General features: G+C 44.1%; 2 protein-coding genes across 2 annotated transcripts in view; both read left to right on the top strand.

The window, feature by feature from the left end:
* Positions 1–4,113: 4,113 nt before the first annotated feature.
* Positions 4,114–12,628, top strand: part of LOC132892004 (sterol 26-hydroxylase, mitochondrial-like) — a 29,393-nt gene continuing 20,878 nt past the window's right edge. The window contains exons 1-2 of the mRNA XM_060930245.1: positions 4,114–4,385; positions 4,630–4,820. Of these exons, the coding sequence (XP_060786228.1) occupies positions 4,158–4,385; positions 4,630–4,820 (419 nt within the window). The 5' untranslated portion in view covers positions 4,114–4,157. The remainder of the gene's footprint in view (positions 4,386–4,629; positions 4,821–12,628) is intronic.
* LOC132892005 (uncharacterized) lies at positions 7,951–10,739 on the top strand. The gene is made up of 2 exons (XM_060930247.1): positions 7,951–9,370; positions 9,477–10,739. Exons 1-2 carry the CDS (start codon positions 9,116–9,118, stop codon positions 10,113–10,115), a joined length of 894 nt encoding a protein of 297 aa, XP_060786230.1. The 5' UTR covers positions 7,951–9,115; the 3' UTR covers positions 10,116–10,739.

Raw genomic sequence — 12,628 nt, 5'->3', positions numbered from 1 at the left:
CAGTCATCACCTGGAAGACGGAGGTGATGCTGAAGGACTTGGCTTCAAGTGCTTGGATGGTGTCAGTGAACAACTTCAGAACATGGCTCAGAAAGAGGAACTAGGTCTCTGATACCTCGTTGCTGTCTTCCCCAAAACAGCGCCACACAATCCTGGCACACTCCCCTTCCTCTTCACTCTGGAAGTAGCTGGTCAAGGCCTTCCAGTATTTCAGGACTCTGTCAATGGCTGGCAGCAGGGACAGCCACCTGGTGAGTGACCACATGCCGCAGCAGGTTGCATTCCTCCATCTCCACAAACTCACAAAACTCTTTCAGCTGTGCTGTTCTGCTTGCAGACATGCTGAAGTGGCTGTAAACTTTCAGCACTGCATTTTCAACATCCAGATCAAGGCTGCTTGTGGCATGTCTGGTGGCATTGTGTAGAACGTGGGCCAAACAGTTGGCAGGGATTAAATCTGTGTTGGTCATCTTCAGCTTCTGAAAAACACTGTTGTGTTTTCCATAGTTCACACTGGCATTGTCAGCTGCATATGCAGACATGTTTTTTTCATCTAGGCCGGACATTTGAACTTTCTCCATCAGCTGGCCTGTTATGGCCTGTGAGGTTTCATTGTCATCACTATAAAAATCTAGGAGGACATGTTGGATTCCTTGTTCGTGATGGAAATACCTCACCACAATGGGGAAACACTTTGTGGTTCCTTTATTGGAGGCATCGGTTGCCACAGGAAAAGGCAGGTTGTTGTCTGTCATATACTTGACATGAAGCTGGACGGAGTAGGGCGCAAGGACATTCTCACATAAGGCCTTGGCCTTTGATCTTCCACAGGTCATCCCCTTAGCTGTGGGGGAGTCGCTAAAAATCTCCCTGTCAACTCTCACACCACAGTCTACACTCCTGTAGGACTGATGATGCTTCACAGCATGATATACTTTACACAGCTCAGCTGCTGTGATTTTATCATCCAGTGGCAACAAAGGGTCACGAAAAAAAGCCTTAAGTGAGCTACTACCTGCTGCTCTCTTGTTTAGCCTGTGTTTTTCTGTGTCCATATGTCTGTCAATGGCAGCTTTCCCCTTGGTGCTGACGTCCACATCACAACGACACAGTTTGCAGAATGCATGGAATGCATCTAGACTGCTCTTCCCTATGAATTCATGCTCCTTGCTCCATTCAGCATTGAAAGAGGTCTTGCGTTTTGGCATGATGCCAACTTTCTCGATTTCTGACAGCTATGGCGGAGCAGCGCGCGGTTTTTTTTTCCCCAATATTTTTGACGGTCCGTGCGCGGCTACGTCATAGCTGTCAGACATGTCAGTCAGCCTGGCAGAAAGTTGGCATCAAGCCAAAACGCAAAAGGGACTTGACTTGAATGTGTGTTTACGGCGTATAAAAGGCATGCATTCCATACATTTGGTTAACTGTGTCGATGTGATGGGGACGTCAGCATGCAAGGGGAAAGCTAGGTTTCATGGTACGTTTGCGTATATGACAACGATTTGTTTCCCGGTCTGTTGCTGTTTTGGTAGGATAGCATGTATGGTGCTAACCTCACTTCTGGTAATACAATGACAAAGATAAAGAAGCCCCCAGCCTGGTCAGAGCTTACAAAAAAGAGATGATGTTTCTATTTTGTTTCCTTAGTTTTAATGAAAATGGACACCTTTAGTTGTTCGAGTAGGACTTAAATATTTTGCAACGATATTTCACGTTTAGCAGATGCAATCTGCAGCAATAGGGGGGAATAGTTTAAAAGCTATGCTACGCTAAAGGTAAAATCCTGTTCAATCATATGAAAACATGCCACGTCGGGCTACTGTATGAACTTGGCTTACCTGAAAACTTTGTCTTGGCCACAGACAGAACACAACTGTTGATCAATACTTTTGACGTAGCCTGGCCAGTACAGTTGAATGTGTTAGCATTACTATTCGCCTCGGCATCATCAAAGTCGACTCGTCTGCTGAGAGAACTGTCCGCAATAAATACAATCCTCTCCGTGTATCTGTTGTAGTAGATGTAGATATAGTAGATGTGCATTTGCACTGTCATCCATATCCTAACAAGTTAAGTTGTGAGCAGGTGGTCTACCGGACAGACTCGTGTTTCCAAGTCCCAGCCAGGGCCAGGGGGGCAGGGCACTAGGCACGCGCCAGGAAGATCATCAAAGGATAGAGCGCAACGCGTTCTAGAACGCAACGCCTCGCGGTGCGGAGTTCGCATTGCATGCCAAAAAACATCGAGCCATAGACTCTTTATTGTAGATTACTAGTGTGCAGCACAGATCTGCAGTTTCCCTACAAAACGTTATTCTAGAACTCTGCTCTTCCAGTCTGGCAAGTCGATATTATATAATTCCGCTCATCGTCTCTAAAAGGAGGACAAATGTGCGTCCGGCTTGATGCTGCGCCGGACGCCGGACAAGACATTGAAAAGACGGACGGTCCGGCCTAAAGCTGGACATCTGGCCACCCTACCGCTTTATCCTGTTCTACAGGGTCGCAGGCAAGCTGGAGCCTATCCCAGCTGACTACAGGCGAAAGGCGGGGTACACCCTGGACAAGTCGCCAGGTCATCACAGGGCTGACACATAGACACAGACAACCATTCACACTCACGGTCAATTTAGAGTCACCAGTTAACCTAACCTGCATGTCTTTGGACTGTGGGGGAAACCGGAGCACCCGGAGGAAACCCACACGGAGAACATGCAAACTCCACACAGAGAGGCCCTCACCGGCCACGGGGCTCGAACACGGACCTTCTTGCTGTGAGGCGACAGCACTAACCACTACGCCACCTTGCCGCCCAAGTTTGAATTTGAGATTTAATATTTTAATAGGTACTAACTGACTTCATAAATATTTTAAAAATGGTGAACCCTACTGTCTTCTTATATTTTGTCTTTTAAAAGGAACATACACAGTACTGTGCAAAAGTCTTTGGCACACTATTTATTTAATACAAACTGTGCTATAGATTTCTATTTTATGACTTCTACATTATCAAGTCAGTACAAAAACATTTTAGAGTTACAAACGTTAGTTTCCCAGCACAAAATTAAATGTTACAGGGGGGAATAAATGTTTGTATCTGAGCGTACACAAGAGAGCACTTTTCAGATTAAAAAAACATAATGAAGGCTGCTGGGTTTTGGTGCAAAATGAAGAAGCGAGTAGTATGACAGTCAAAGTGTCCAGAAGAACTGTGTCTGGTTCTGTAAGATGCTCAGTAAAACCTACAGCTCATTTCCTTATCAAACTGCACTCATTGTACCTGAGACTACTATTTTTTAAAGCAAAGGGTCGTTTCACACCAAATATTGACTTTGTTTAATTTATTATGGCTTACTGCTGTTTATAGTTTGGTTTTTTTTTTCATTATGAAACATTTATTTCATTATTTTTAAGCCAGGGTGGCACGGTGGTGTAGTGGTTAGCGCTGTCGCCTCACAGCAAGAAGGTCCTGGGTTCGAGCCCCGGGGCCGGCGAGGGCCTTTCTGTGCGGAGTTTGCATGTTCTCCCCGTGTCCGCGTGGGTTTCCTCCGGGTGCTCCGGTTTCCCCCACAGTCCAAAGACATGCAGGTTAGGTTAACTGGTGACTCTAAATTGACCGTAGGTGTGAATGGTTGTCTGTGTCTATGTGTCAGCCCTGTGATGACCTGGCGACTTGTCCAGGGTGTACCCCGCCTGTAGTCGGCTGGGACCCTGTAGAAGGATAAAGCGGCTAGAGATAATGAGATGAGATTTTTAAGCCATTTTTGGTCTACAGCATTTCTTGACATGTACCTAAGACTTTTGCACAGTATTGTATGTTCATCTTTGTTGCTGAAAAAAAAGACAAAAAATACATTTTTAATTTTTATCCCGTGATAAAACCGCCCATGATGCATTTCTTTCGAAACACAATTCTAACTTTATGATAATGTAAAAACGAAAGAGTATAATATTTTACACAACGGTTTAATGTACAAGATAAAGCATGTTGTGTATAAGACATCTGATTGTATTTTATCGCGTAAAAATTCTCCTTGAAATAGCATGTAACATGGAACTATTTTGGTGGCAGACGTTTCAGGCGGAAGTATTTTCCTGAACAGCGGGAGGGTCATGAGGTCGCCGTCGCCATGTGATTTATCCTCTGCGTTTGTACTAATGGCAGGACGTTTAGCTCTGCGATCAGCTGAGGCAACGGCTCTTCGGGTGTTCTTTAGGTCCACCACAGCTAGTCTGGACTTAAGGAGAAGTGCGGGTGGAAATGCATCCGCTTCTGTTCCTTGTGGGAGCATCAGGACTGAGGCTGACCTCCCTGAGATCACTCTTCCCACTATGCTGTTTAGGCTGATCTTTAAAGGGTATTACAATCGCATGCATGAGCTGCAGGTACAGTATGCTAAATGATGTAGGCTCTCCACATGTAGGAGCATTTCACTGTGGTTTATTTGCTGTGCAGTTAGTCATCTTGATACTTGGTACTGTTTGTGAGTTAAGATTTGCAGAGTGAAATCAAAACTGTAGAAAAGTGAAAAATATTCTCTGAATCTTGTGATTGTACGATATGGCTCCCGTACAAATGATCTAATGAGATTTGCAAAAGCCTAATGATGTTTTTTTTTTCTTTCTTTAGTTATATGAAAAACAGCTTTATGGCCCTATGTATAAAATAAGAGATGGCAACGTGCAAAAAATTGCACTGAATAGTGCAGAGCTGCTGGAGGAGCTGATGAGGAAAGATGATAAATTCCCTTGCAGAGCAGACATGACTATCTGGACTGAATACCGAGATATGAATGGTTTGGGTTACGGTCCTATCACTGAGTAAGCCACACTGTGTTGCTTTGGGTGTGTGCTTTTGTTGTATGTTTCTTTGTGTGTATGAGTGGTTTTGTTGATTTTTGTTTGTTGTTTTATCTATCCATCCATTATCTGTAGCCGCTTATCCTGTTCTACAGGGTCTCAGGGAAGCTGGAGCCTATCCTAGCTGACTATGGGTGAGAGGTGGGGTACACCCTGGATAAGTTGCCAGGTTATTGCAGGGCTGACACAGAGACAAACAACCATTCACACACACCTACGGTCAATTTAGAGCCACCAGTTAACCTAACCTGCATGTCTTTGGACTGTGGGGGAAACCGGAGCACCCGGAAGAAACCCACACAGACACGGAGAGAACATGCAGACTCCACACAGAAACGCCCTCGCCGGCCGCTGGGCTCGAACCCAGGACCTTCTTGCTGTGAGGCGACAGTGCTAACCCCTACACCACCATGCCACCCTGTTTGCTGTTTTATTTCATTTTAAAAGTTTACTCTTTTTATAAACCTGATTTAATCGTGAGCTGAGCCACTTTCTCTGTTGCAGACTGGCTGCAACAGGACCTGTATAGCATCGATTTTCCCAGCAGTGACCGTCTGCCTGCTCCACGCATGACATATAGAGAATGTTTCATAGTTGTGTGAAAATATGAAGTTTATCTTCACGTGATGAACATATTAATGAGCAAGTGAAGTGAATGAATGAAAATGTTTTCAACACGAGAAGATAAACATCGTATCTTAGTGCCACAGAGTAATATTCTTTATATTACATGGACACAGTCACAAAAAAAAAAGTTAATCAAAATTTAAATTAACTGGTTTGCCATTTTGACAGCGCGAGTCAGTGGGAAAATACTGGGAGTGAGGTCATGGAAGGGAAATATTGGAAATTATACATACGGACCACTTTTTCCATGGAATAAAAACCTGCATCCTATTCCGTTCTAGCGGGTTTCATTCATTTGGTTTGACAACATGCAGTATTGGTAGCATATCGCTTATTCTACATGTATTGCATCACTCTACCAAATAGAAAATAAGCGTGCAATATGGTTTACGATATTGCATGGTTGTCAAGATAACATGTCACGTGTCAGAGCTGATGCGAATATCCAGTGAGAGAGTTTTTTGCTGCGCGTGTGCAGAACCATTTCTTTACTCGCCAGGAAAGAGAAAGACAAGGCTAATCCAGTGCTAGGATTAGCTATGCTATAATTAATCGCTTAGTAAATAAACTGAAACTAAAAGGTGCGTTGAACATCCAAAAGGCTACCAAAACGTCATTATGTCAGGGTGCAAGCACTTACGGATGTACGCGCAGGGGAGAGTGGGGAAGCAAACTGGAGACCAAGATGAGAATCATAGTCGAGAAAACAGGCAGGGGTCAATCGATCAGCAAACATGGCTACGGAGGCTAGACTAGAGAGCAAGGAGAGATAAACGGGAAACTAGGTCAAGGAAACGGGAAGGCTGACTAATGCTGCTTTTCCACTACCAACGCGGCTGAGTCATGCCGTGCTGAGTTGGGCTGAGTCGAGCTGAGCGGGGCTGTTGGAGTTGCATTTCGACTACAACCGCGCTGAACCGTGCTGGCTGGAAGTGGGTGGACACATTGGGTGGAGTTAGCGAAAGTGGGTGGACGTCAGGTGATGTCGTTAGGCGGCGCAAACAGTGACATCAGTGATCTTTTAAGCGGTAGTCTCACGACCCGGATAGTAAACAATAAACATGGAGGACATGGAGTCGTTAGTGTTGCTGGTCTTGGTGCTGTGGCTTGTTGTCACCGACAACGCCAACAGATACTGGCAAGAGCGTATAGATGAGGCAAGGCGCATAAGGCTTCATAATTCTTGTAATTTGTAATTCTCCTTCTTCCGGGTTTACGGTGTTTACAGATCCCAGCGTGCTCGCGGGGCGTGTGTGGGCATGTGAGGACACGCCTCCTCACCAATCAGTGCACAGGGGAGTGTCTGCTCACGCCCCTAGCCTCACTCAGCTCGGTTTGGCTCGCTTCAGCCCCACTCCAAAACCGTGCGAGTTTTGGGGGCTAAGCAGGGCTGAAGCGAGCTGAGTCGTGCTGTTCTTAGATAGTCGAAACGCGAGCCGTGTCGGGCTGAAGTGAGCTGAAAAAGGGTAGTGGAAAAGGGCCATTAGTAAACAAATGGCTCGGTACGCAGGAGTAAACACTGAATAATACTTCGTGTCTGTTAAGTGTGAGAGGGAGGCTTAAGTAGCAGGGGAAGTGATTAGTGGAATGAAAGGCAGGTTTAATTAGAACTTAGGTGACAGAGGGCACTGTGGATCTTGGGAGTTGTCATTAATGGAATCCATGTTTGTAGTTCATCTTGAGCTGTCGCTGTCAACGCAGTTACTGACGCATTAGATATGCTTCACGCTTATTTACAAGCAGAGACAAGCTGTTACTATTTGAGCTCAGCCAAAACTTAGCCAGACACACCAAAAAAAGCAACAGGGCAAAGGATTTTGAAAGGGGTTAGCAGCAGGCTGCCAGGTCACTCCACCGTGTGTAGCTGTGGATGTTGATTTTAAAAGTAACTAAGTAAATTACATTGGGAAATGAATACTTAAGTCTGAGTGAAAAATACTGGGACGAGTGTATGTGGAAAAAGAGTCTGGAGACAGAAATCTTAGTTTCTTGGTGGTTAGCCTGTGCTACTTGCTCTCAATAGCACTGGCATGACTGCTTTATTAGCGTTTGGCAGAGGGGAACCGTCAGGGCCTTCAGAGAAGGCTTAAACATATCAGCATTTCAAATGTTATATTTAATTTCTTTCATCCTTTTATAATTTCAGTATAATTATTCTCTTCTAATTCTAATTAGTTAGCCCTTCTCGAAGGCCAATGCTAGCTTAACCTTGAGTTGGTGCTGTCAGCGCAGCAGTGAAGTCACCTTCCAGCCGGTGTAGCGTTCATCAGTAGTGTTAGTGAATGCTAATAAAGCTGTCAAGCCAGTGCTATCGAGAACAATTAGCACAGGCTAACGACCAAGAAACTAAGATTTCTGTCTCCAGACTCTTCTTCCATGCACGCTCGCCACACTATTTTTCACTCAGACTTAAGTATTCATTTCTCTGTGTAATTTACTTAGTTACTTTTAAAATCAATATCAGCTACACACAGCGGAGCGACCTGGTAGTCTGCTGCTTATCCATTGCAAAATCCTTTGCTCTGTTGCTTTTTTGGTGTGTTCACCACTGACATTCGCTAACACTACTGATAAATGCTACACGGGCTGGAAGGTGACTTCACTGCCATGCTAATGGTGCTGATTGGTGGTTAAGCTAGCGTTGGTCTTTTAGAAGGCCTAGGGTGATATATTTTTGGTCCCTCTCACTATAAATCAAAATATGATTGGTTAATTCATGTCACTTCCTGCATAAATATAAACTGCCATGGCCTTCTGTTGGTTCATATGCTATGATATTAATATTCTATTCAGAATGATTCTGTGCACTTGCAAATGGTTTGCTCATACTCTCATCAAGAGCTTCGCTTTTAGGCAGTGCCTAAATATCTATATTGTTGGATTAGAGAGTATTTACTATACTCTCTTACCACAACATTAGTTTCTCAGCTTGTCACATGTACTGGCCTTCAGGCTTCACGTTTTGTCATTTTTTTTTTTTTTTTTGGTGGGGAGACATGGGACGAAAATAAAATACCTCAGCCTACATGTTTAATTTTTATTCATTATCAAAACTTGTAACATATGAGCTGTATGAAAACTGATGTTGGTACAACGATAGAAAAATGTCAGCGTAACACACATAGGTGGAGCATGGAAGGTGGGAGTTTATTTCACACACACTATTTTTGTGATTTCTCGTTGCTATTCAGCTTTCATCACTCGCTGCTCAAACACATGCACACGTGCGCGCGTGCACACACGTGTTCTGGTCGGGAGAGACCTCTTCTCTGCTCTGCCCCTCCTTTTGTGCTCCACCATCCCTGTAAAAAACACACACTTTATATAATTATATATGACACCAGGTGTAATGACTTATGCCGCTTTTCCACTACCAATGGGGCTGAGCCGTGCCGTGCTGAGTCGAGCTGAGCGGGGCTGTTGGAGTTGCATTTCGACTACAACCGGGCTGAACCGTGCTGGCTGGAAGTGGGTGGACACATTGGGTGGAGCTAGCGAAAGTGGGTGGACACAATGGGTGGTGTTAGCGAAAGTGGGTGGACGTCACGTGATGTCGTTAGGCGGCGCAAACAGTGACATCAGTGAGCTTTTAAGCGGAAGTCTCACGACCCGGCTAGTAAACAATAAACATGGAGGACATGGAGTCGTTAGTGTTGCTGGTCTTGTTGCTGTGGCTTGTTGTCACCGAAAACGCCAACAGATACTGGCAAGAACGCATAGATGAGGCGAGGCGCATAAGGCTTCAGAAAGAGAGGGAACTTCTTCAATTCCTTCTCAATGACGACGACACAGACGATACGGACGACACGGACGACACAGACACAGACGATGAAACAGTTTCTGACACGGAGTACGAGCTCGCCAGCAAGAGACGACGTGTAATGGTAAGCTAACAGTTAAATTTCTTGCTTTTCACCCTGTCTCGTAGAGCGCAACAGCATTGTAAATCGGCGTGAAGTACTAAAATGTGTTGTGTTGTGTGCATTTCAGGCGGTTATTGGAACACGCCGCACTCCTTCAGTGTGGTCGTTCAACCAGACATCTGAGTGGTGGGATACAATTGTGCCCAGTTTCAGTACAGCGCAGTGGATTGAAGTCTCCTCGGACATCCGGAAGTTGTTCGATTACCTTTGCAACAAACTGCGTCCAGCTATGAAGTTGCAAGACATGACCTTTCGAAGATGCATGCCTTTAAAAAAGAGGGTGGCTGTTGCGCTTTGGAAGTTTGCTACTGGCTCTGAATACAGGTCGGTTGGGCATCTTTTTGGAGTCAGCATCCCGTCTGTGTGTCGATGTGTGCAAGACTTCTGTGCTGCAGCACAGGCGCTGTTGGTGCCCGAACTAATCCGGTTTCCAAACCAGGAGAAGTTTGCTGAGATGTCAGCATATTATGAGAACAGATGGGGTCTCCCACATTGTGTTGGTGCGATTGATGGGTCTCATATACCCATCATTGCTCCACAAGAATATCACTGTGACTATTTTAACCGCAAAGGCTGGCACTCTATTATCCTGCAAGGTGTTGTTGATGGTAAGGGCCTCTTCTGGAATGTTTTTGCTGGAATGCCAGGGAGCTTGCATGATGCCAGGGTTCTGAGATTGTCAACCATGTGGGAGCTAGCCACCTGAGGAAACCACTTTCCTGCTCGCACCAGGAACATTGGCGGGGTCAATGTCGGGTACTACATCTTAGGAGACTCAGCATACCCGTTGCAGAATTGGCTCCTGAAGCCATTTCAAGACACAGGGCGACTCACTCCAGAACAGCAGACATTCAACCGGAAATTCAGCCGAGGTCGAGTTGTTGTTGAAAATGCCTTTGGCAGACTGAAGGGGAGGTGGCGTTGTCTGCTGAAAAGGAATGACTGTGATCTCTCACTGGTGAGGTCCATGGTGGTGACTTGCTGTGCTCTTCACAACCTATGTGAAAGTCATGGTGAAAAATACAATACAGAGTGGGACCCTGCAGCAGTAGCATTGCCAATGCCAGGTGTTGCAGGGCCACAAGAGGTTGAAGAGGAGGGCAGAGATTTTCGGGAGGGGCTGATGCGTTACTTGACGACAAACAGTTTAATGTGAAGTAACACTTTTTATATATAAAGTTTTTGTTATTGCTGATGATACCGGTGTTGCAGTTTTCCTGCCCTCTCCTCAGTGAAGTTGTCCACCCACTACTTGGGCATGGAAACAGCCCCCTTTTTTTATTTTTTTTTATGTGCCATCAATCTTTGAATAAAACACCAATGCAATAGATCCATCTGCGTTTTGATTTCAGCTTTTAGTCACATCGCAACATATATTTGGTTTGTCTCATAGTGCAGCATTCACGATACACGAAGAGGCAAATATCAAGTGCACATATGAAGCATTGTTTCATGGTCAAGTTTTCACCAGCTGTAACTGTTGGAGTGTCAGAGTATGTTTACAGACAATGGGCATCCCATGATCTCATAAACCCAAACTATGCTTTTCATATGAAAATGTGAAATGTGAGGGCCCCCCTTTTGTCTGCTGAAAATGATGCAAATGACACATTACAGGGACATTAGGCTGGTTCATTGTGAGTTAATCTAAAATCCACAGAAATCAGGATAACAGATGAAGCAAATACATGGAGTATGTAGACAAAAATAAATTAAGCAGAATAACTAGGCCTATAAAGTTAATAAAACAGACAGGAAAAAATATAAAATTAAAGCTAAATAAAAAATAACCTCAGCAATGCAGATGTTTTAACCCTGGAGTCAGGTCACCTGAGGTCAAGTGTGAGCCCCCCCCCTTTTTTTGTCTGCTGAAAATGATGCAAATGACACATTACAGGGACATTAGGCTGGTTCATTGTGAGTTAATCTAAAATCCACAGAAATCAGGATAACAGATGAAGCAAATACATGGAGTATGTAGACAAAAATAAATTAAGCAGAATAACTAGGCCTATAAAGTTAATAAAACAGACAGGAAAAAATATAAATAAATTAAAGCTAAATAAAAAATAACCTCAGCAATGCAGCTGTTTTAACCCTGGAGTCAGGTCACCTGAGGTCAAGTGTGAGGCCCCCCCCCCCTTTTTTTGTCTGCTGAAAATGATGCAAATGACACATTACAGGGACATTAGGCTGGTTCATTGTGAGTTAATCTAAAATCCACAGAAATCAGGATAACAGATGAAGAAAGTACATGGATGTATGTAGACAAAAATAAATAAAGCAGAATAACTTGATATCAAGTGCACATATGAAGCATTGTTTCCATGGTCAAGTTTTCACCAGCTGTAACTGTTGGAGTGCCAGAGTATGTTTACAGACAATGAGCATCCCATGATCTCATAAACCCAAACTATGATTTTCATTACAGGTGTAGGTCTCAATTACTTGTATGTACAGGCAATCTTGGTCATTCAATATTTTTATGTAATAACTAATCCTTCCACATCTTCAATTCTGATTGACTCGGTGCCTCTGTGATGGTCTTTTATCATGTATTTTTATGTTGGCAGTCAAAGCTGCCATTTTCCGGTGCTTATGAGATGCATGTGTAACATGCACATTATCACGTACTATCTCAATTCAAACAAATACAATGATCTTAAAACATATTATACAAAAACACTTTTTGTATTTTGTCCCTTGGGCTCATTACAGGGGCCTCATAACCCTATGGTCAGGTCACTGTGGTCAGGTTACCCGGAGTCATGTGAAATGTGAGGGCCCCCCTTTTGTCTACTGAAAATGATGCAAATGACACATTACAGGGACATTAGGCTGGTTCATTGTGAGTTAATCTAAAATCCACAGAAATCACGATAACAGATGAAGTCTGGTCATCTGAGGTCAACTGTGAGCCCCCCCCATAGTCTAATGAAAATGATGCAAATGACACATTACAGGGACATTAGGCTGGTTCATAGTGAGATTGATAACCCTGAAGTCAGGTCACCTGAGGTCAAGTGAAAACATGGTGAAGAAACCTACAATTGGGCTGCTAAAATCATGTCTAGAACAAGAAAAGTTGTTTTATTCTCCAACTTAAGTATGGGTTGAATGTTTTGGGGTTGTAGATGACATTACAGGGTATTAGGCAGGTTCATTGTGAGACTGATAAGGTCAAGCGGTCAGGTCACCTGGGGTCCCCCCATTAAGTAA

Source organism: Neoarius graeffei, chromosome 9, assembly GCF_027579695.1.
Source record: "Neoarius graeffei isolate fNeoGra1 chromosome 9, fNeoGra1.pri, whole genome shotgun sequence".
Lineage (NCBI taxonomy): Eukaryota > Metazoa > Chordata > Actinopteri > Siluriformes > Ariidae > Neoarius > Neoarius graeffei.
This window is presented reverse-complemented; position numbering and strand designations above follow the sequence as displayed.